This window comes from Mustela erminea, chromosome 8 (genome assembly GCF_009829155.1).
Source record: "Mustela erminea isolate mMusErm1 chromosome 8, mMusErm1.Pri, whole genome shotgun sequence".
In the NCBI taxonomy this organism is placed as follows: domain Eukaryota; kingdom Metazoa; phylum Chordata; class Mammalia; order Carnivora; family Mustelidae; genus Mustela; species Mustela erminea.
The window spans coordinates 8350502-8376187 of NC_045621.1; the positions used below are offsets into that span (position 1 = coordinate 8350502).

At 42.3% G+C, this 25686-nt stretch overlaps 1 protein-coding gene and 1 pseudogene across 4 annotated transcripts in view; one reads left to right on the top strand and one right to left on the bottom strand.

The window, feature by feature from the left end:
* Nucleotides 1-25686, bottom strand: part of HECW2 (HECT, C2 and WW domain containing E3 ubiquitin protein ligase 2) — a 362339-nt gene that overhangs the window by 139642 nt on the left and 197011 nt on the right. For 2 of the 4 annotated variants that reach the window (XM_032354248.1, XM_032354247.1), the window contains exon 3: nt 4251-4358. In XM_032354248.1, coding sequence (XP_032210139.1) covers nt 4251-4358 — 108 coding nt within the window. Of the gene's footprint in view, nt 1-2283; nt 2449-4250; nt 4359-15788; nt 16163-25686 lie in introns of those variants that run through there. The other 2 variants (XM_032354250.1, XM_032354249.1) reach the window with 2 other exon arrangements.
* On the top strand, nt 8503-8678 carry LOC116597946 (annotated as a pseudogene).

Genomic DNA, 25686 nt, shown 5'->3' on the forward strand with positions numbered 1-25686 from the left:
TCTTAAAAAAAGAATAATCTTTTTTTTTTAAATCAAACTAACTGCAATTTATTCTAAAATATGATTTTAACTATTGCCCTAAAAGCTTTTATTACAATCTTCATATCCTGATTCCCATTCATAGGATCTTTTATTCAGAATTCACAAACTGGACCAAGTAAAACATTCTAGTCCTCATGGTTTTGAGGAAATCTGCCCATGTTTCCAGTGACAGGTGAACTTACCATTTATATGTTCCTGCAGGTCGTCGTCTTTTAACAAGGGCCAACGGGGCCTGAGCGGCCAAGCCCTCCTCTGCTAAAGCTCAGATACACAATCATGAAAATCAAAGACAGACAATATCAGTGTGGATGTAGCAGAAACCTAATAGGATTAGAGGATGAACAGAATCCCAAAACTAAAGTATGAGAGTAGAAAATAAATAGCACCAAATCTCCATCTAAGGGACCAAAGGTCATTCTGATGTTGGTGGGGAGGGGCTTGGGAATGGATATGTTTAAAGCAAAGACTCTGACAGTACAAATAAGAGGCCCAGGCCACCTGCCCTCCCCCCCACCCACCTAAAGCCACCCATGTTTTGGCAAGGCACTGCATCCTGGAAAGTATGTTAATTAATCAGAGTGCCAATCAGAGACGAGGCTCTTACAGACGCAAGCCACTTACATCTCTGATGGCCCGTTTCCTCCTCGAGCCTACTTCCCAGGACCGAGACGGGTAAGATACGTGAAAACACTGGATCATATATTATCGATTTCCTGATATTATCCTCAATGATCACAAAGCAGTTTAGCACACAGCAGTGAGTTTTACTATTTACAAGTTCATTCATCGATCCGGGATTTGGTGAGCTCCTAGAAGAGCCATGTGACACAAGGTTGGCACTTAATACCTCGTGATGTCTGGGGAGAGACAGACGGACATATGAATGGAAGGAATGAAGGAACGACAAAAGCGGGTCTGGATGAATCAATAAATGAATGACCATCGTCTGTGTAAGACTATCGACCAACAGGGACAGCAGAGCATGACGGGACAACTTAGAAACCTCTTAGATTTCCAAACTCAAGATGCATCCTGCAAAGATGACCCATTCGGTTTCAGCAAACTAAGCTCATCCGAGGACTCTTTGACAGTCTTATGACAAGTAGGTGCAGAGGAAGCTGATCCTCCCGCCCAGCGCCTGGGAAGGTCATCTGCCCCAAATTAAACCCGTCTTTGTCCTTCAAATTCATTTAAGTAGGCCCTGTAATAATAGAAGTCTGGGCAGCCTGCCTCCTCTGGGGCTTTATCTAGACAAACTAAAGCCATCTTTACATTCAGAAATAGCTTAGACAGCGCTCAAATCAAGGTTTGCCCATGAACTTAGGTCAATGTTCACAGAATTTTATTTTGCCTGAACTTCTGATGAGCTAAAGATAAATTTTCTTTCTGAAGATGAGAGCAAAAGTTTTTAAATGTCCTAAGTTTTCAAGATCAGAGACTGAAAATATAGAAGCTCTCTAACTGCCCCCCCCCACCGCAATTCTTTTTAAGTTCCATGCCATCAGCTCCCAAGATTTAAGCAAAACTTCATTATGCTGGGAAGTCCCCTTAGGTCTGCTGTAGCCAGATATGGGGTAAAAAAGTGATGTGTGAAAGACACAGATTATACTATGAAGAATACACCTGGGCTTTTTCCATTAAAAGGATAGGGATGTGTGTGGAGGGTCCTCACTTTGAGTAAAGAAGATAAACTTTACTCTGAAGCCAAATCTTTCCGTAATTCTCACTCACTGTCTTGGATTTCAATGAACACGACTTTTCTCAGTCCTTAAAGAAAAAAAAAAAATTACCGTATATTTCCAGTTTTAACTCCATGATACACAATATCTCCAATTTTGTGTGTGCGGAATTAAGGTGGAATTGAAAGGAGAAAATAACAACAACAACAAAACCCTACTCTTCATTCCCAATTCCTAGCTTCAATGTCAAGGTTATTTCTATTAAATACTAGAGCAAGCTATAAAGAAAAACATTCATCCGGACAGAGGTATTAGCACACCCTGATCAGCCAGGACATTACAAATCTCTAAAGCTTTTGGGAGGAGAAATAAAATCAACCACGGCAAGTGGGAGCCTCTGCAAATAGGGTTTCTCGCACATCGTGTTCCAACAGAGCGTATGTGATACTGACTCTCCCCAGGTGGTTCTCCCGAGCCCCACGGCATGAACCGGCGCAGCCCATCCACAGGTGATCACTCCTAGCGGTCTGGCGCTTTGGAGAGAACAAGAAGGCTGCTTTACCTTTTCCCCTGAAGTTCAGCTGGCAAAATTTCTCAGCTCTATCAGTCTCTTAAATCCTGGGATCCTTCCAAAGGAGGAATCGCCTTGAATGAAAATAACCCATTCCATGTTCTCCCACATTCTTTTATCACTTATTTGTCTCATTAGTGGATGGCGATGCCAGCACTGGGCCAAATGTTGGAAAGTAAAGAAAAGTAGAAATGAGCCAGGAAAACAAATGACCCATAATCTGACCTCCTAGGAAACAACCCATGTTCACATTTTGGCAAATCCCCTTTCAGATTTTTTCCTATGGGTCATGATATTCGTTAGATTTGTGTCGATCTGTCTGCTTTTCTGCCTCCTCGTTTGCTGATACATCGTGCGCATTCTCCGTTAAAAACTGCAGTCCCGGGGCGCCTGGGTGGCTCAGTGGGTTAAAGCCTCTGCCTTCCACTTGGGTCATGATCCCAGGGTCCTAGGATCAAGCCCCACGTCGGGCTCTCTGCTCAGCGGAGAGCCTGCTTCCTCCTTTCTCTTTCTCTGCCTGACTCTCAGCCTGCTTGTGATCTGTCAAATAAATAAATAAAATCTTTAAAAAAAAAAAAACTGCAGTCCCCTTAAGGTCTCAAGAGAAACTCCAGCCAGCTACTGAACTACGAAAAAAAAAGATAGTCCTCTGGGGAGAGAAGCATAATTAGAGAAAGTTAGGAAATGCTGACCTACCACTAAGGATGTGGAAGAAATTATCTGATGTCTTTAATGGCAATTCAAAGTGACAGATGTTCGTCTTTGAAAATAACTTTTTATACTCCAGAAATTTATATACTTCAATAAAAATACACTTATAGGGGCACCTGGGTGGCTCAGTGGGTTAAAGCTTCTGTCTTCGGCTCAGGTCGTGATCCCAGAGTCCTGGGATCGAGCCCTGCATCAGGCTCTCTGCTCGGCAGGGAGCCTGCTTCCCTTCCTCTCTCTCTGCCTCTCTCTCTGCCTACTTGTGATCTCTCTCTCTCTGTCAAATAAATAAATAAAATCTTTAAAAAAAATACACTTATAGCAGGTTCTCATTTAATCAAATCTTACTTTGTATTTTAAGGTTTAATATGTACCATCCTTCAGTACTAACATCTATACACACACTCACCTATATTAAATCTCTTAAATTCTTACATGAACTAAACAACTCAGGAGAATTTTAAATAGCCCATTTTTCTACCTTAATGAAGAATTCTCCAAATGTGAAAGTTCATTTCAACCAACCAGTAAATCACATATTCATGCACACTTCTATCTGTTCCACAAAAACATATGTACTATGTTCTCAATAGTATTAGTGGCAAATATAAGTACTCCCCTTCACCCTAAATAAGAGGGAAGAAGATATTTCTGTGAACCATATATTATGTAAAAGCATTTATCTTTATCAAAAAATACATCATCAAGTCAACTGGGTTATGGCTGAGTTACCGGCAGCCAATTTCTGGTTCTTAAAAATGACCTCGACTCTCCCACCTCCTTGTAAAGACCAGGACCCAAACACAGTCGTTACTGCTGCTGGAGGAAATGAGAGCCAAGCATTCTATGGGCCAATAAAATTCTTGAATTATTCTTTTTGCTTTTTGAAATTAATACAATAAATATTAATTACAAATGTAGATACAGGGTATATAAAATACATAAAGTATTAAAATAAATAATAGAATAAATACATGCTTTATATACTACACATTCACAAGGTACATGTAATGTGCACGTGTATACACACACACACACACACACATATTTACACACGCTTTTTAAAAATATGTGAACATCCTCTAACAAGGATTTTCTAAAACAATGTATTTCCCAGTTTGAAGACACATGGCATAAATATGTAAATTGGAGCCAAAAACGTTCATAATAAATTCAGAAAAGACACCCTAGGTTTCCAGGTATTTATAGAATGTTCCGTAACAAACTTCTATTTCTCGTTTCATACTTACGTTCCATGAAATAGGGCCCAGGCTCAATTCTCCACACAATTTGCCCTTTTTGGGTTCCAGTCACACCCCTGTTTTTAGAATCCCAGAAGTTGGCTGGAGAATTCTCATCTGGAAAAAGCAAACAAACACTTTTCAGCTTAATTACAACCTATGTGTCCTTCCTTAGCTCCAAGACTAATGCAAGTTCTAAAATAAAGGACAGAAGAGATAAAGGGGGAAGTATTAACAGGCAGTAGGATGAGGCACCGGCTCCCAGCCGACCGCTGCCCTGCATTTCTGCACTTGCATTGATACGGGAGAACCGGGGCGGGGTGGAAGGAGTCTGGCATTCCTGGGCTTGGCCAGGTCAATGAACGTCCCCAAAACACGAAACTGGAAAGAACAAAGGGTATGACCACTGCAGGGTCAGTGGTCAGCTGACAGATAAGAAAGGAGTTGGTTGCGCTCCCATCTACAAAATCCTAGATAAAAAGGAAGAGCAAAGGTGGGAGACCCTAATAGAACTCCAAATGGAATTTTAAAAGGGGGGACCTTAAGCTATGAAAATGAGTGAAGACACAGTACAGGTTTGCCATGAACAGTGTTCAGGAGGCACCAACCAAATCATTATGTCTGCTAGGATAACCTTTCACAAAAAGCCAAAGGCGTAAAACCTTGAACAATACAAAAAAAGAAGAAAGGGTTTAGGCATTTGTTTGGACAGATGACAGTGACCTGAAAAGCAGGACTATAACAGCACTTCCCAAGCGTTCTGACCTCCCAGCACACAGAAAACAGTAATATTTGTAGAGCGCATTGACACACGAAAGAGACGCTAGTAACCTAAAACGGAAGGCAGGGATGTTCTGGGGGGCTCCAGGCTTTCCCCCACCACCCCAAGGGCTGAAGTTCACATTCTATCATTTGCCCGCATCACACTAGTTTGAAGCTCTGTCCCAGGGTCTAGAATAGAAAATATAACCAAAAAGACCATTCAGAGTTTGATAGGTACATGGAAATGTGTCCAGGGACACTCGTTCTTAAAGTCATACACACTTCACTTGTCTCCCCAAATCCCTTTCGCAGGAGGGAAGGTGAAGGACACGCTTTCCCAGAGAGCTGGGACCGGCCAGACCTGGAGTCCGAGGGACCCTGGAAAACAGGAAAGACGGAGAACAAGTCCCAAGCTCAAGGGAATCGTCCTAAGAAGAAAAACCTCCGCCCGCCCTTTGTTTTCTCATGCTTCTGGAGCACGAAAGAAATGGAAAGTGGACCAGAGTGAGAGGTCAGATAGCCCAGCCCTGAGAGGTTTCTGTCTGGGGCTGTGCTGGGAGCCCATGACCTTCAGCACAGGGATAAGCCCAGACGCTCTGAGAGCCATGGTCCCCCCGGCCTTTGGCGCTGAGCACACCGTCGTCAACAATTCTTCTCCTGAAAGATCGAGAAGGGACCACTGTCCTCTCTAGGAATGGGAAAGCATGACACACTCTTGCCGTCCCCTCCCCCCAAACAAGCAACACGAGGCCAATCATCCACTCCTTCTCCAAACAGCACAGCAAAGCTGATATTTAAAAGGCGGTCACCGAAAACTGGTTGTGATAGATGTCATGGGACTCCTCGGGGCAGATCCCGACCACTGCCCTCCACTGAGCTTCCTCCTTGCCAAATGAAACCCCAGTTTTACCCAAGGCAACAGTGTTCCCAGTTAAAGACTCTCACCTCGCCATTATACCTTGCAGCGAAGGGCGGCGCGTGGCATAGCTCTGGCCCACGCCATGGCAATGCAAGTCTACTGAGTGGGACTTCCAGGAAAGCTATTATTTTCCTGAGTTAGAAAGGGCAGACTCAATAACCCTTTTTGCTCTTCCCTCCCCTCTGTTCTTGGATGAGAGCCACATGCTAAGGATGGCAGAGCAAGAAGCCAGAAGTAACCATGACAAGTCCTTCAGCTCTGCACCACGTGCCCTCAGGCTTCTTGCTACCTAGCAACAGTACATTGCTAGCTGGTTAAGCCACTGTAGATAGGTTACTCTACCTGCATCTTCACACAATTCCTAACAGATACATCCACCACCCTAAAATCCCATCAGTGATGCAGACTCATCGTGCCTGACTTGACCCAGAATCCCCACAACAGCATCATTGCTTTGGTCTAGAGCACAAAGATACTGGCTACGCATCTAAAAGAGAATTTACTGGGAGGAGCTGCTTGGCTGGAGAGAGAGACTCTCCTCTTTTTGCAAATAAATATACTTTTTTCAGCTATTGTCACTTGGAAGGCACAAAAAACTGGGCCCTGCAAGGAACAGACTACAGGAACAGGGACTAGAAGGTGTCCAGCCAACCAAAATGCTTTTTTATTTTTTAAAACGTGTCTATGCACACAGCAAATTTTCTGAAAATATTATTGTGAAAATTTCCTCTGGAGGCCTCAGGAAAGAGGAGGCAGCATTACGTCTTGTTTTAAGGAGCAAGCACCAGGATCCCAGTGATACAAAGCCGTGGTAGTGAAACCGCCCTCGCTAATGCGATCTCACTGCAGGAGGTTGGCACTTTCGGGGTTACTGACCTTTTCTCCCAACGCCATCGGCTAAGCCAAACGAAGGACACGCTCCTGACAGAGTGAGCCTGAGGCTCCGCACTCCCTTTATATGTTTCCTAAAAAAGAACTTTGACAGAGAACCAGCGTTGGCATCTCTTGTCCCAGGAAGGGCCACTAAGAAACTCTTTCCTTGGCAGCCACATCCACTTCAAGGCAGAAATTCTGCCCCGTGTGAAGTAGGAATTAAGGGGGAGCAGTGATGGGTGCTTGTCTCAAAGAGCCTGTTCCAAGAAACGGATCAGACTTGAGCATTCAAGGTACCCACCAGCTCTTGTGGGTTGGGACAAGCCATGTATCTTAGACTTTAATTCCCTGCACTGGTTTATAGGTCATGTAGACAACTCCATTTGGTTAAATTCATGATATTTAAAGAAAAAAAAAAAAGAGGAGTTGTTGAAGCAAAATGTTGAAAATGTACTGTGGGTATTCAGGCTCAGCTGGAATTCCAACGCCCCGTAAAGATGAGAAATGGGTCAGAACTGGGACGAGCGAGCCCACAGCGGAAGTGTGGTGGGTCTGTTCCAATTCAAAATGCCACAGCAGGGGACCCACCCTGTCAATCTCCACGGGGAAGATCTTATTCTGCACTAAGCATGGTGGCTGTCACACAGCAGATACCCAAGCTCGTTAATAGTCTGGTTATTCTAGGCTGAAATTTTTCTCTGATGAGTTGATGTTTCTGATCATTCATTATCACCGACAGAGACAAGGCCCTGCCAATGAGTGGCACTAACACTTCATTGAAAATATCAAGTCCATATAAATAAGCCAGCTTAGGAGCACAGAGCACAAATGATTTCGATAGGATTATCACGGCCTCCTCGGCCACTACAGCTCCTACTGCCGCAAACTGGCACAACTCTGGCCAGCCTTGGTCACACCACGACAAGAACAGTGCGTATGATTCACTGCCTTCTTTTATTTCAAGACTAATTTTAATTGGTCCCTCAGAGTAAAATTTTCTTCGTTAAGTAGGTTAACTAACACCTTTGTTTAGGTTGCAGTCAATTCTAGTCTGGACCCAGAACACCTTTCCTGTGATAGCATTCCTACGCTGAGATCTATTTTTCATGGATATCTGAGAACAGAATGTTTTTTTTTCCAGATTGCATGAGTTGTTTTTCTTTCCCCTCATCTAACATGCATATTAGGTTATTTGGTCTTTTTTAAATGCCCCAATTCCAAAGAAGAAAAAGAACGGAGTTTAAAATGGCATACCAACCAAAGGGTACTAAACCCCCCACAACTATAATGTACACATAATTAGAAATCTATTTCTTCCTCCACCGAATGAACGTTGTGATAGATCAAAGAAATCCTGTTGGCTTTTAAAACCAATCATCAGTTGTTGCATTGTACCTGGCTACTTCCTTTTCCCATTTCTCTTAACAACTAGTCAAATCTGCCCCACGGTCCTCACATCCTGTAGCTCATTTCCATGCTCTGGTGTGGAGCGGGTAACATTCAAAACATGTAGAACGTTATGTCTCATCTCTCTAATATCTTTTCTGTATCCATACCTTCAGCTTCCCTTCTTGCCCAGGGCTCTACCCCGTTATGGAGGAGGCTTTGACCCAATCCCCTCTACCAATCACCTTAATTTTGAGTTTCTTCCTTTCAACCTAAAAATATGTCCGCTCCTATAAGGCACACTTAACTGGTTTTGTTTTTGCTCTCGCGCAGCGGCAGTATCGTAGCCAATGAGGTTTATCCGAGGGGCGATTATTGCTAATTGAACATTCCCTTCTTCACTCCCTTTTCCATTCTCATTCTTATTTCTCCTCCTACTAGGATTAAAGTATCAGTTTTCCAATTGAAAAAGTCTTATTTGGGGGGCACCTAGGTGACTCAGTTGGCTAAGCGTCTGCCTTCGGCTCAGGTCATGATCTCAGGGCCCTGGGATCGAGCCCCGCATAGCACTGGGCTCCTCGCTTAGCAGGGAGCCTGCTTCTTTCCCTCTCCCTCTGCGGCTCCCCCTGCGAGTGGTCTCTCTCATTCTTTGTGTCAGATAAATAAATAAATAAAATCTTTTAAAAAATAGTCTTATTTTCTAAAAGCACATATTTTAGATACTTGGGTAACTTTCAAGTTGGAATATAATTACAAGAAAGAAACACTGAAGATGTTTAATTCATGTACCTAAATACCTTTTCTAAATCTAATTTTGTTTGGTATGGTTTATATAAAGCTTGTCCACTCATATGTCTTTTTTGTTCTCTTATAAGTCTGGTTGGCAGTACATTTTCTCTAAATAGAAAAGCAAAGTACACATACACAAAAGCCCTAAAAATCCTTTCGATATAGTTGTATACCTGTTTATGAATATTATGGGAACGTGATAAAAGAAACCTTGAAAATCTTCCCTCCTGCCTATTTTAGCAGCCCATGATACTTTTGCAGAGTGATTTCATTTAGTGTTTTTTCTAATTACTCTTGAGAGCTATTTCCATTTATTCTGTTATGAATACCGGAATTAATTGTTAAGTCTGTTTCTCCAAGGGAGAACCAAATAAAGTGTTTGGACCCAGAAAACAAAGGCGTAAAGATAGAAAATGACATCACACACAAATCTCTTAACTACAGAATAGTTATTGGCTCAGATAATTTTCGCAGAACTAATTAATTACGTCAGAAACAGAACCCCTTTCCTTAATTAAAATCACATTATCTTTAGGAGGAACATGGTGGAGACTTAAAAAATCTCTACATAAGCAAATTTACCAACATGTCGGACACACTCACTAGGAAACAATCATCACTGGCCACTCTTCCCTTTAGCTAACTGATCCCCCCCAGTCACGACTGCCCACCTCCACTGCTCACGATGAACATCCTGAAGCTCTTTAAAACGTAGATTCCTGGACTGCTCTTCCAGACAGTTTGGTCCAATAGGTTTGAGTTAGGACGCAGGCGTCTGGATTTCAGCTAATTCCAATAGAGATACTACTACAGAGGCCACACATGGAAAACCTGTTCTGTGGTTATTTGCAGGGATACTGAGCAATCACAGCAATGCTTTGGGCCCTGTTCATTGCTAACAACTCTCCTTCTCATTTGTTAGCTTGTTCATTCATTCACCGAAAAGCACTCGCTGACTCCTACTGCAGAAGAGAAGAAGCACCCACTTCCTGCCATCAGGAGTTCCCAGTGTGGGGACTGGGGGGGCGACTGGAACAGAGGCACAATGCAACGCCAAGAGTGCGTGACCAGGCTGTGCAAACTTTCTGCAGTGTGAAAGAGGGACAGAGCGGGACAATCAGCACTCCCTGTGACTGTGTGTAGTTCATAGGGCTCGGGATCTATCAGGTTTGATGTATCCTGGGAGGCACACGGAGATACCCTTTGGGAGATCTACACCCTTAAGCCAGTCATTAAGGTGTTTCGGGCACTCCTTTGGTTCATGTTCTGCAGACATACTGCATTACCAAGGGGGCTCATTTTTTAGTTCTACGAATGGTCATCGGAAGCAATAAACAAGTGGCCATATTTAGAGCTGAATTCAGCTGTAAAACTTAGTTTGTTGCCTGGGCCCCAGGATGTTATCTTTTTCATCTTTGGCAAAGTACAATTAATTATATTAACATACAACGTTACTGTAAAGAATAATTAAAATAATGAATTCTCTCCTCAAATGCCACAGAAAGCTAAAATAATATAAGCAGAAAGGCTTATTCTTTTTTTTTTTTTTAAGATTTTATTTATTCATTTGACAGACAGAGATCACAAGGAGGCAGAGAGGCAGGCAGAGAGAGAGGGGGAAGCAGGCTCCCTGCCAAGCAAGAGTCTGATGTGGAGCTCAATCCCAGGCCCCTGGGATCATGACCTGAGCCGAAGACAGAGGCCCAACCCACTGAGCCACCCAGGCACCCCAGAAAGGCTTATTCTTTAAAACTCTTCTTTCCCCATAATATTTCACATGCAGAGATCACTATGAAAATTACCTTTAAAAGATTGTTCTTCCTGTACATGATTTCTGGATTCCAGAAATGTCCTCTGAACAAGCTTTTAAGATAATAAGAAAATATACAGGAGACGTGACCAGACATCTCAAACATATCCAAACATAATTTGGATTTGCAAATGTTTCTATGTCCCTGTTAATATTTCCAAAATCTCCATAGAGTGATAGAGATAAAATAGGAACAAATATATATGTATATATATTTGAGATATATACATACAAATAGAATAATATATGTAATATATATTATATATATATATTGAATATATATATGTATATATTCAAAGCCTTCACTCTTCTATCAATCAACCAAGGGGAGTTAGAAATGAGAAAGTTTTCAAGAAAGATGCCATATGACAGATTGTGCCAGAAAGATGAAAAATGATGCTTGCAAATTTTCTTTTGCTTTAAAGTAATTCCTCCCCACATTTCCTCACAAATGGCATAAACATTTAAGTTGTTTCAAATTACCTTTTGGATACAAATCAAATGTAACTATGTCCTGAGATTGGATCAGGGAGGGGCCTGGTGTACTCTGGCTGTACTCAAAAATTAGATGCCCTGAGATTTGGGATTTGGAGAGCACTGGACTAAACAACAATCTGAATCAAAAGTATCTTTGTAGACCTAGACAAAGAGCACAACTTCACAGGGACTGTGTGATTGTTTTTAATAATTTTCTAAAAGTTTTTGCAAATTTTCTACAAGTATGTGCCAGGCAGGTTATGGAATCCTGCTACAGTGGGACAGAGAAACTCTGACAACGACTTTGGGATCTGAACTACATTGCAAGGGGAGAGTGATTCTTTACTAGGGATTGGGCCATACAGAATACCAATCTTATGAAGTACTGTGAGAATTCACTAACAGCCTTCCTCATGAATTTGCAAAGGTGACATTAGTTTTAATCCAGTCTCCCTAGATGCCCAATTCCTGACACCGATGCTTCCTCTTGTTCCTAGAGATTATGATCCTGATACCACAACCACCAGCTGAGATGTACCCACTAATGACTATGGCTTGGTTCTAACTTGAAGAGCTATTTTCCTATAAATACCAGAAAGAACTGCTGATTATAATGTGCCAGAGATGGGAGAAAAAGGCACATCACAGGACAAAAAAGCAACAGAGGCAGAAAAGTGCTGATGGCTAGGCGGCTGGGTCTGGTCCTGGGGTACAACGTGTGCCAGAGAAGGCACACATGTCGCTGCCCTCGCATGGTGGAGTGGGCACACATGTGCTGATTCAAGGCCATGCACCCCCGAGTCTGAAAGAGATGTCCCATGGTTATCTCCTCTGTGGCAGGCCATCGACCAGGGGTGGTGGAGCCCATCCTGGAGAATGGGAAATCTTTCATAAGATCCACACTGGGTGACTCAGAGCCACGTCCTAAGCACCCTCCACCCCGAGGGGCCTCCTGAGCATTCACACCTGCAGCCATACATACCCCCAGCAGAGGCAGGACGGGCCGCTAAGCCAATCTCTACATAAAATACTTGATCCCAAACTACTTGATTAAACACTCATTCTGACAAGGGAGGAAACCACCAACAGATCGGTGAGAAGCAATACTTGAACTCATGTTGGCCAATACCTCCTGAGAGTTTCAGTCACGGCCCAGAATACCAGATAGTGAAGAGCAGCTCAGAGTTGGCATCAAGGTCAGGCACTGCTCTATGTCTCTGTCCCTATGGATTCGTTGACACCCGTAACCATCCTCTGAGGGAGGCACCACTATCAGATTCTCAATGACGGGGATAAGACACAGAGAAGCTGGGAAATCCGTCCAAGATCCTGAAACTGGCCTGTGCAGAGTGAGCCCAGACGCCGCGCTCCTAGAGGCTCTCGCACACCTTCCATCTAGAACGCTGTGGAGAGTCTGGGTTCCATGCTGGGGATGAGGAAAGGTCACTGGGAGACTTAAAGCATGTAAGTAACATGATCCACCTTTTAAAAAAAATCCCTCTGGCTGCCATGTGCGGAGTGGACTTTCGAAGGGCAGGAGAAGACAGCCCACAGTGCGTGGCGCCCAGGCCCAGCACCAAGCGCCGGGGCCAGAACCCAAACGTGACCCTCTCCTTCCATCTCCATCTTTCCTGCACGCGCAGAGCTGCGGCAGCTATCAATAGCCTTGGTGCAGAAGGCTGTGAGTCCGTTCCAGACTCTTCAGTCCAGCGACACCGCGAGATGACTCATCCACCTCTAAGCTCTCTCCAAGTCCAGCCACCAGCCTGAATTTCACTCTCTAAGCCCACCATGCTCTTCCTGTCCCTCTCTTTAACCAAACAACTCCCGAAAGTCCAACTTGCCCACACCCAACCTTCATCAGTCAAAACAGAAAGCTCAGATTCTCCGTCACTTAGTAACTCAATAAAACCCTTAACGCAACGTATTAAATATATCTCTGTCATTCAACCAACATGAGCTTCCTATTCAACCAACATGAGAAGTATGCTTTATGTTTTAGGTACTAATCATTTATTACAGGTACCAAGAGAGTCATACACCACTTCATAATGACGTTGCCAGTCAGCCGCAATGAGGTGATGGTAAGATCCCAGAACTTTGAGAAAGAGCAGACCTGGGTTTAATTCCATCTCTCTGATTTACTGGACCCATAACCTTGGGCAAGTCTTAAAACTGCATAGACTCCATTTTTTTAATCTACAAAATGATAACAGCACTTAGCTCTGAAAGCTGTAAGGAGTACTAGGTACAATACTTGAACGTGGCACATACCAGGAGCAACATATGTGAGGTTTAAAAATTTTTTAGTCCATTTCTTCCTTCTTTCTTTTTTTTTTTTTAAGATTTTATTTATTTATTTGACAGAGAGAAATCACAAGTAGATGGAGAGGCAGGCAGAGAGAGAGAGAGGGAAGCAGGCTCTCTGCCGAGCAGAGAGCCCGATGCGGGACTCGATCCCAGGACTCTGAGATCATGACCTGAGCCGAAGGCAGCGGCTTAACCCACTGAGCCACCCAGGCGCCCCATTTCGTCCTTCTTTCATAGAAAGTTACATTTTTCTTTTCATACTCAAAAGCACAGTTCCTCAACCTCATTTCCTTAGTTTTTACTTTTTAAATTTCTTTTAAGGAAATCCATTTTATCCTAATTTCTCATAAACATATATCAATTAAAACAAAAGCATGCTAACTCATATGTTTTTGGAGACTGCTTTCTTCCTTAATCTGGATGCCGAACTAGCAGAAGTGCAGTCCATATGTACAATGACAGGACATGACGCTATTTCACACGGAACATAGTCTCTCGCACAGAGTAGATCAATCTGTGCAGTTCTTGAGTGGAAGGTCACTCAAAGACTAAAATTCTATCAATGACCTTTAAGCTCAGCCTAATAAAGAATAAGCAGAGAGCCCCTCGTGTACCTACACAATGAAACTTGTATTGGGAACGTGTTTAACTAGGAAATCTCTGTCGTGGCACTATGTGTGTTAAAAGTTGCCAGGAATGGAATCGTGCTACGATGGGATCCAGTTTAAAGCTCAGCATAAAAGCATCCTTCAGTTGGGGTAAGTCACACCTTTGATCTTAGTGAGCTCTTACAGTAAGGATCAGGAACTATAACAGCTAACTTGATTGAAAGAGGGAGGTTACGCTCATCAAAGTGAACCAAATACTTATTAGAGCTAATCCAAACTCAATCTGAAAATATTAGTTGGAAGTATGGGAGAGCAACCTTTCTGGAACATTCATTGTTACTAACACTAAAGAATAATTCTGCAGATGTGCCTACTTTATCCACACTGGCTTGATCAGAAGGTGAACCACTTTCCCAGAGTTAGCATACTCACCTGAATCCTTACTAAACCAATAAGTTACTTTTCATTAAACTAAGTAAGCATTTATCTATGTTTCCAAATGAGGGCACTACTGGGTCTGTCCAGTACATTATAGCAATGATAGCATCCTTAGCTCTTGGGCACTAAATGCCAGCTGTGTGCTATATGACAGACAGCATGCTATATGAAAGACAGACAGATAGACAGCAACATCCCACCCACCTTGAGAACCACTGATTGGCATTTTGTAGCCAAAAAGTAATTTTTTTTTTCATTGAAAAAGGATTAAAATAGAACTGAAATTTTGCCCTGGATTCATCCTGTCTTTTGAACAATTAGAGCAGATTTCAAAGGTCTGCAGAAAGCTGGGTCAGTTTCCTACAACTGCCACAAGAAAACCTTAACAAAAACATGATTTTATTCTAAAATTAAAGTTTTATTGAAAGAGTGTCGTTAAATCAACAGTTTCTAAGATGCGAGGGTCTTGTGAATACTTGTCCATATACACGTTACATTACAAATAAATAGGCTATAACATTCATGACAGAAGAGCTTTAAAATCTGACAAAACACCAAAACATTATTATCCAGAGGCAGATTACCTTTCATAAAATCTATTTAGACTCAAATGACATTTTGACAAATATTATTGTAGGTAGGACCTGTACTTAACATCATAGTAAAGTACTTTATCTGAAACCAGGAAATAGAGCAAAGGGACTACATATTTATTTGTAAAAGTTTAAAATCTTTTAAAGATTTTTATTTATTTATTTATTTGACAGAAAGAGAGGGAGAGAGAGCAGAACAAATGAGAGAGAACATGGCGGGGGTGGGGAGGAGCAGAGCAAGAGGGAGAAGCCGACTCCTCACTGCCTCGGGGCTCGATCCCAGGAGCCTAAGATCATGGCCTGACCCAACCGCAGATGCTTAACTGACTGAGCCACCCAAGTGCCCCTTGTTGCGAAAGTTTTAAATGTTTTAATTCCAGCACTAATGACATGGAGTTGTCAAATGATTAAATGGGATAAGCACACCACATTGGTGGTAGTAACGGTCCTGATCAAGCTGGGGGGGACCACATTTAAGAATGTTTCAAAGAGAAAGGTAGAGAGAACTCTAAATCCCACACAGGTGGACTCAGAAATCTGGTGAGGGGAGAACTCATTTCACAGAACTTTCTAGTATCTTACCTCATATAATCCCAAGGAATTTCTCTCTGCCTTTGCCAGGGTTGAATCCATAATCATTTCAAACCAGATTTAGGAAGCAGCAAGAAACATGTTCCATTCTCCTTAAAATCATGTCCCCGGCCTGCCCACTTGACGATTTCATTCATAGAAGAGACCAGAACTGAAGTCGGGCGGGTCTGGAGTCCTAACGTGGCTTGGAGAGCTCTGCGGGCCTACCTCACTGATGTTCCTGCTTCTCTTCCTCTTTCCCAAGTTCTAGAAATGAAATCCTAAGCGGGATATGAGCAGACCTTTCCTAGGAGACTCCTGTCCAGCTAAATAAACACTGAGAGCCACTCCTACTTTTCCTCAAGACTGTCAGGCATCCTAAATGAAAAAACACAACCTATCAGTGTCCCTTAGGCTGAGGCAGTCGTGGCCACACCCTGTAAAGGGTACAGGATGCAATCGCCCCATCCTCCCCTCGGCTTCCTTCCTGTGCTTTTTTCCCATTGGGAAAATTCCAAAGAATGAGTTATATGTACACACACACACACGCACACATACACACTCATATGGACTGAGCTGATGTCAACAAACTGTTATCACAGAGAAGGGAATTTTCTATCTGACTTACTAAGAATAGAGTGGTCATCATCTGGAAACGCTAATGTACTATTATGATTAATCGGACGGAACATTCATTTAGTTACCGAAAGAGGCTTATAGCATTCTAATTAATCCAGAATGAAATCTGTGGACTTGGGATTTCAAACTGTGAAAATCGACTAAAACTTTCTGAAACATTATCTAGCTTTAATGAAAATCCAAAACTGTGGTTATCAACCCTGAAGTTATTCTCAGATGTTATGTTTTAAAGATTTTATTTATTTATTTGTGTGTGAGAGAGAGCAAGAATAAGCGGGGGGAGCAGTAGGCAGAGGGAGAAGCAGGCTCCCCACTGAGCAAGGAGCCCGATGTTTTCACTCAGGGATCATGACCTGAGCCACGGGCAGACACCCAACCCACTGAGCCACCCAGATGTTCCTCAGATGTCATTTTTTAAAAGGTTTTATTTATTTATTTATTTGACAGAGATCACAAGCAGGCAGACAGGCAGGCAGAGAGAGAGGAGGAAGCAGGCTCCCCGCTGAGCAGAGAGCCTGACACAGGGCTCGATCCCAGGGCCCCGGGATCACAACCCGAGCTAAAGGCAGAGGCCCGCCCCACTGAGCCACCCAGACGCCCCCTTCAGATGCCATTTTTAATGCAAAAATGGATGAAAACCCTCAATGTAGTTAGCTATGCTCTTGTCTCATCCCAGGAACTGGGTACAGCGGAAGAATTTCCAGATGAGACGCGTTGTTCTTTAGTGGGAGAGGGGCCCGTGACGCCGATCCGCCCAGGGCAGTCGTCACAATCATTAAGTGTTGGCTGACTGGGTGAATGCAATCGAAGGCTACAAGACCACATCCTTCCAGCAAACGTCCAGGAAAGCGGGATAAAATATCCTCATCGGTCACAAGTTTTGTTGTGCAGTGAGACAGAGCGGGTTCAAACTCTGTGCCACATTTAGTGGATATAATCTTCTCTCTGCCGTGTCTTTAATCCAGACATAGTTTGCCATAAAGCACCAACGGGCCACAGAGCTTGGGGCTGATTCTACAATAGACTACAAGGACATGGCAAGCCTGGCAGTCCAGAGTCACCACCGGGGCTCTTCCGACACGTCAACGCTGCCAAAACTTGGGACACGCCACTGCGGATTCTTGGGTGCACGCGAGCAAACAGTAAGAACAAGTGCAGACTGCCCACTGGCTACCAGGGACACGTCACACATGGTTCTGAAACAGTCTCATGAACAGCCCTGTGCTCTGAGGCTGAGGTCAATAGTGTTATCAGGCCCGTATTACGGATCAGGAAACCGAGGCCCACGGGGAGGAGGTGGTAATGAACGGCCAGGATTTAACAAACGGGCCCTACCTGAAGGCACCCAAGCCTGAGCTCTTTTACAACACGCTGCCTTTCTCAGATAACATTCCAGAAAATGTCAGTAACCTCACGAACTCGGCTCGGTCACTGAAAGGAGGTAAGGATAAATCTAGAAAGGATGAATTCATTTCCTTTTATTGGCATCCAAGGTGACTAGAGCCTTTGAACGACGGACTTCTCAACAAGGTCAGCGTCTCTGCTTTCCTCCCCAGCCAGGAGTGCACAAGCTTAAATGTTTGCTTATTTCCTAATTATGGGCCAACAAACTCTCCACGGGGCTGAAGAGAAGCTTGTTGCTGCTCCCACCACTCTGGATCCCCAAGCCAGGTTTCTTTCCCTTCCAAATACTGTACCATTTGCCAGATGAGCCACTGCAACTGAACTAGGTTCTGGTCCATCCATGTGTCGCCGATGTTCACGTGTGTCAAACAGGCTATTGTCTTATGTAAAGGAAACCTGTGTCCCCACAGCACAAGCCATTGTCAGAAGGGAACTAGATTTCCAAGTTGATCTAGACACTTCTAAAGCAGATCAAGTGAAGTTAGATGATGTTACAGCTTAGACTTAAGGCCATCATATATGTGTACCTTTTCACAGAGATGGTCCTTCTGAAACACAGGGAATTCGGCCAGTACCTCGTCGACCACAGCAGACCACTGCATTGAGAAGGTAGGGCCGAAAGAGCATCGTGTCAGCCCACGAAATTTACGTATGCTATCCTCTCTTCAGACCACTTCCCTGTGTGAAGAAAGGCCTCAAAAATCCACAACAACAAATAAAATGGGAAGCACATCAGCACCAAATTCGCATTCCTGTGACATCTTCGCGTTTTCACGCGCCGTAAGAGCATATGGTGCCAGGCACTGGGAGGCCGTGCGGAACACGACAAACGCAGCCCCTGCTCTTTCTGGCAGAGCTTCTCCTTGAGAGAGAGGGAGAAATACTACATAACAAATACAAAATGAATTCTTTGGTTACTCTTATGAACAAGGAAAAAGGGAAGGAAAAAGAGGAGGTCTTAAGAGAATGGGTGAGCTGCTGACAGGACCAGGCCAGAGAATAAGAGAAATCTCCCTCAAGGAATTAATGAGGCAACGAAGCTCTGAAGGTTGGGGAAGGAGAGGAGGGAAGAGAAGAGAGAGAACATTCCAGACAGAAGAGCTGTACAGAGGCCCTGGGCTGGGAAGCGGAGTGGCACTTTCAAGGGCTGAAGGAGGACCACTGGCACCAGAGCAGAGGGTTGAGGGAGAGGTGAGGCCAGTGGAGCAGGAAAGACTAGAAATTTCAAGCATCAGTGTAAAGTGAGAGAAAGGGAAACAAGAATAAGCGAATGAAAAGTGTCCCTTTATCTCTTCTCCATAAGATCTCCTTCTGAGGGGCGCCTGGGTGGCTCAGTGGGTTAAGCCTCTGCCTTCGGCTCGGGTCATGATCTCAGGGTCCTGGGATCGAGCCCCGCATTGGCCTCTCTGCTCAGCGGGGAGTCTGCTTCCTCCTCTCTCTCTCTCTCTCTCTGTCTGCCTCTCTGCCTACTTGTAATCTCTGTCTGTCAAATAAATAAAATCTTTAAAAAATATATATATCTCTCCTTCTGAAAGCCAATGGGGCTCAGAGTGGTCAACATTCAAAGTTACTGATCCAGCGAGGATGCTCGTGGGTATGACTATGCTTTGTGGATGCTGAACGGATGAATCACAGAACATCAGAGACACTGCTCAACTACAGTAGCTTACCCCCAAGCTCACAGAATGAATAAGGCATGGGAATAAGATGCAGAGTGTAGGGAATACAGTCAGTGATACTGTGACAGTACTGTATGGTGACAGATGGTAGCTACAGTTTGAGCAGAGCACAGTGCAGAGAAGCTGAATCACTATGGGGTACATCTGAAGCTAATATAACATTGTGTATCAACTTAAATAAAAAATTTTAATTAAAATACTTAAATAAAAAAATTAAAATTAAAAAAAAAAAAAAAAAAACGAATACCCCTCCACACACACCCGGCAAAAAAGAGTAAAGCAAAGCGCAGAGACACGATTCTTAGACGACGATACTAACTGGCAATGGAAAAAATCAGCAGCCCGTCTTCCATCCATCTTTATGCCGGCGCGAAAAACACAAAACAGAATCAAGGTCAGCACATCAGGAAGGAACGACCTTTTTCCTGAAAAGCCCATTATGAATTTCCTTTGTGTTTATGCATTTTGCATGCCTTGAGTCTGACATCATTCGTATGCATTATTTAAGTCCTGTACCAAAGGCCTGTCTGTCTGCTGCAACTTTTACTGGAGGCTTTTTCTTCTGACATTGTGTTCATTCAACAGCAGATGAATGCTTGTCACCTCGTCACTTTGTTTTCCAATCCCCCAAATCTTCCAATGGAAACACACATTAGTCTGGGTATAAATCAGAGAATGTTTTGAAACTCTGTTCAAATATGTGACAAGTGCTAAAAGATCCCTTGGACCTCAAATAAAAGTCGCTGATATGCATAGGAAACACATGGAATTTTAATTTTAGCTTAGACACTGGTATGCAATCAAATTAAATCCAAATAATAAAGGCTATCATCTGTTACCTGTTGTGAACTTACCACATGCTAGGCACTAGGAGCGTGTATACACACTCCCTCACTCAGTCCTCAGAGCAACTTTCTGGTCTAGTCACGACAATCGCCATTTCACAAACTAAGAAAACTGAGGGACAGAGAGGCCCAACCCCTTGTTCACACACAGCTGAATCCCAGAGCAAAAAACTAGCTGAATTTCAGATGGAGAGTCTGCACGACATCCAAACTCATCCATACATGGCCCACCGTTACACAATGCCCCCCCCAAATAACTACCTACCTGCTCTCAAGTGACAAGAACTACACTTGACATTTTAGAATCATTAACTGATAGAATTCTCACAGCAATTCTGAGAGGTGCTATTCTCCCTAAGATAGAGGAAGTGAGCTCTGGGAGGTCAGGTGACTTGACCCAGGGCGCACAATCTCAAGGCCAAAGGTGTGAGGAAGATCTTCCAGAAGCTGACTCAGCGTCACAGCAGCAACGTCTCTGAAGAATCCTCCGTTCAGTAAGAATGATAATTTCCCAGATAGAAATACAAAACCCTGAGAAAGTCTGCCCACTTTCTCAGGGTTTTATACTTCTATCTGGGAAAGTCCGCCCACTTTCTCAGGGTTTTGTACTTCTATCTGGGAAATTATCATTATGCTTTGGAAGACAGTCATGTCCCCAAAAGACTGATATTCTCATCTTAGGTGGATAAGAAAATTCCTTTACTGATGTCCACTCAAGCCAAACTATCAGAATTGTGATTCACTGCTTTTATAAACAAGAATAAATTACCCTCATTTTTCTAACAGACCGATACACACAAGCAGATGTCATGTGCCAAACACATGAAAGGCATACAGAAATAAGAATAAATGTGTTTTTTTTCCTTTTAGTAATTTCCACCACAGAGTTAAAGGACCAGCTGTCACAGCATCTCCTTTATTTGAGTGACCTGCATCTGGCAAGTCTGAAGGATGTATTTCTCCTTATGGGTGAATTTTGTATAAATATCTAAGAATATTGTGTTTTTACTCACTGATGAATTTTGTGTTATCCTGTGTCAATGTATCGTTAACAAAAGGAAGGCGGTTTACGTATAATCCCACCTCACTCGCTGAATTGATAACAACTGTTTACTTACATGGCTAATGGGTGCTGCAGCTATGTTATTTATGATTCCAAATAAAATTATATTGTAAAGCACGGTGAATTTAAGAATAGATTTTAGAGGGCGCCTGGGTGGCTCCGTTGGTTGAGCGACTGCGTTCGGCTCAGATCATGATCCCGGAGTCTGGGATCAAGTCCCACACTGGGCTCCCAGCTCCCTGGGGAGTCTGCCTCTCCCTCTGATCTTCTCCCTCTCATGCTCTCTCTCACTCCTTCTCTAAATAAATAAAGAAAATCTTTAAAAAAAAATAGATTTTAGGAGTGTAACACTGAAAATAAAATGAAGCCAATAAAGGATATAAAATGATTTTATTTGCATTTGTGTGTTGTTTCTGTCTGTCAAAAGAGAACACTACCTTTTTCTAATTATGCTACGCATATGACTAAGATAGCAATGAACTCCATAACGTATCCTGAAGATTCTGTGCTAAAAGCAGGTAAGTAGAGACTCCACTATCCCCACACAGGAAGCATTTTTCAGGATTTATCCTTTACCACCATAGCACATGATGTAGACCCAAATAATTACATCGATTCCCAAACCCTGAAAGAACAGTTCTCCAATTCTATTGTATAATGGAAGCATTTGAGGACTTATATTTAAAATTTAGACTCCATAGAGCAAACAGCAGAAATTCTGATTCAGTAGTTGTAGGATGGGTCTTCGAAGGCTGCCCAGCTAATTCTGATATAGCTGTACTAGAACTCCACATTGCCAACAGGCTCAAAATCTAATTGGACCATACATTAGCATACGTGTATATGCAAATGTAACATCTGATTTTGCAAATGTGTTTTATTAGATGATAAGAAATAGACATGCATCTTCGTACCTTTACAGAGTCCCCTACCCTAACAATTCTCAAGATGATTATGATCAGTCCATGTTAGAAGAAGGAAAAAAGTGAGTATAATAGAAAGACAAGCCAGTGCAGACAAAAATGAAGACAGAAATGGATGCTAACATGAGAAGAAAAGGTTTTGTTTATACATAAATCTAGAACAGTAATCCTCAAAATACAGGCCATGGACCAGCCCTGGGCTGTGACATTACTGTTAATGATCTGTGATGAGGACAGAAATTGAACATGAGCCTTTAGAAATTTTCACAGTAAGTTGCCAGAGTAGTTTTAAGTCTGTCCAAGAATAATAATAATGATGATGATGAAAATATGAATTTATATTTTGTAGATCTTGTTTTTATTTCATTTCATTTTCTAAGTGTCTTTTAATTCTATTTCACCAAAGATTGGTATCTTTATGGAACTGAATGACCACAGGGAATCTGAGAAGCACTGAGGGCTCTAGACCGGCGAGCGTTCAACCACGCTTGCTGCATCCAGGGAGCCCAGAGTTGGCTACAAAGTGGCTTTACCGTCTCAAAGGACAGCAGCCAGAAAGGATTTCTTGAATGAATGTCTACAAGAACATCCTTAACCTCTCACACGAGCTCACTCTGAATCTGTCGGCAATGCACGAATCTATGCGCTTTCGTGAATCTATCAGTTTTTCTTCTTAGCTGGCACCACCTCTTAGAATAAGACTACAGTAAAATTTCCTTAAAACTACCTTCAATGCATAGAACGGCCCATTTCATTTATAAGTGTACGTCTCAAATTTCAGACTCTTGAATTTTAACAGTTGCAGACTCAGTGAAGAACTTCATCATCATAGCGATACCCCATCCGTGAGTCTTTGCCCCGAGGAATCCATTGTTCCAGACTGCTCTCAAAAAGTAGGTCTTTTCATTGCTTTGGTCATCTTAGTATTAGGTCCTTATTAGCTATCTAATGACTTTCATGATATTTGGCAACGACTCCAGTAAAGTATCAATACGTTACACTTTTATGTACACGGGACACAGACCTCACTTTGCAGTTTTCCTGCCTACTGGTAAACTGATTAATAATTCTCTCCTTTACTGAGACTTGCACTGGAGACAGTAATAATGCTCAATTCTAGACAAGAGTCTCCCAATTCCAGCTCAAGTCCGTACACTCCTTGGTGGCCCCTACTGTTGCTACTTCTGCCATGTGAGTGTTGCCAAGAATAACTTTTTCTCCTCCAAGTTAAATACTGTGTTTATAAAAGGTGTGGGGCAGAGACTTTGGCAGTACATATCTGTACACACAACGGACAAAGTCACAATAATAGCAACGGCACTCCTGCTTGCCAAGATCTCCAGCCAGAAGAATGAACAAGGAGGATCTTTTTTCCCCTACATAATTGTGTCCCCCTTTTCAAGAGAATAAAGTCAACCTTTAAGTACGTAAGTTCATTTTGTAATGTTTAAAAGTTACAAGTCATACACTAAACTTATTCATTATGTTTTCTCAACATGTTTTAATAGAATCTAAGACATTTTCTCATCTAGTCGGTTACTTATAGGACTAAGAACTCTCTAACGGCTTGTAAGTACAGTACAGGATAGCCCTGGTTCTGCAGCCCAGATGGATGTCTCTTAGCTGTGTGACCTTGCTCAATGAATACCCTTCCTAAACTTCAGTCCTTCGATAAAATGGGGACAATAACAATGCGTGACCAGCACAATTCTGAGAGGAGTGGACAGATACGTACAGTGAGTAGACAGTGCCTGGCAAAGAGTATTTACTCACTGTCCATAAGTTCTCAGATATTAGTGCTGTTATTCTCAACAGAGAAGACTCTAGACCATTGAAATACTTGGAGAACTTTTTTAGAATTTTATTTTTGCAACAAATGCTGACACTAAGTAGGTACTTCCACCAGGAAGGCAGCTGGTTAGATGAACTGACCGCAGCATCTCCCTAACCTGCATTATTTGGCATGATTAAACTGGGCACAAATTCAATTATTTCACTTAAATTCAAATAACATCTTTTGAGAAAAAAGAATTACGTTAATGCCTTTTATTGTACTACATACATTTGTCTCAGCGATCACTTTGGTAAAGGTTAAGTGAAGCAGATAAAAGTAAAATTACAAGACATCTTTGTAAAAGGAGATGGCATTCATCCAAAATGCCTTTCCTGGAACAAACTGTAACAACTTGTTTCACTTCCGCCCTTCCCTACCAAGCTATATTTAAAGGTCTGTAAGCATTTCCATCACAGATTGCTGTCATCAGGAATTGTAATTTTACCTTCTAATATGTTTTAGAGTATATAAATAAATATCTCAATCAAATTCTAAAAAAGCTATTGTTTTTTAAATTTAAAAACTCCCTTCAGTAAAGGATGATAATACAAGGGGGGGGGGGAGAAAACCAGAAAAGTAGGATCATTTTACACGAAAAAAAAAAAAAATTATCTGCCATGGCTTAATAAGCAAAATAAGACACCTGTTCCAGAAATGTGTACCACCTAAGATTATATAAAGCCAGTGATCGTTGTGTCATGTATGATTTGTAATAATTAGAACTTACCTTATCTAAAAATAAATGTATAGGTACATTGTAGCACAACCAGCCATATTAGAGAATATTATGTTGCTATCACAGAAGTTTCCAAATAACTTTTAATGACGTGGACAATGTTCATGATAATGTGAAAAAGTATACTGCTGAGCTATATGCACAATATGAGTTTAATTGGGTATAAAAATACATATAATATTTCCCCAACACAAAGCTTCCTTTTTCTCCATATCCTCATCAACACTTGTTTCTGGTCTTTTTGATTTTAGCCATTCTGACAGCTGTATGGTGATCTCTCTTTGTGGTTTTGATTTGCATTTCCCTGATGATGAGCTAGGTTGAGCATCTTTTCATGAGTTTGTTGGCCGTCTGTATGTCTTCTTTGAAAAAAAATGTCTATTCAGATCTTCTGCCCATTTTTTTAATCAAACTGTTTGGTTTTATGGTGTTGAATTGAATGAAGTTCTTTATATATTTTGGGTATTAGTCCCAAATGGATATATCATCTGCAAACATCTTCTCCCATTCAGGAGGTTGCCTTTTTGTTTTATTGGTGGCTTCCTTCATTGTGCAAAAACTTTACAGTTTGATGTCGTCCCAAGTTTATTTTTGCTTTTGTTTCCCTTGCTTTAAGAGACATAATCTAGAAAAATGTTGCTATAACCAACGTCAAAGAAATTACTGCCTGTGCTCTCTTCTAGGATTTTTATGGTTTTAGATCTCACATTTAGGTCTATAGCCCATTTTGAGTGTATTTTTATATATGATGTGAGAAAATGGTCCAGTTTCATTCTTTTGCATGTAG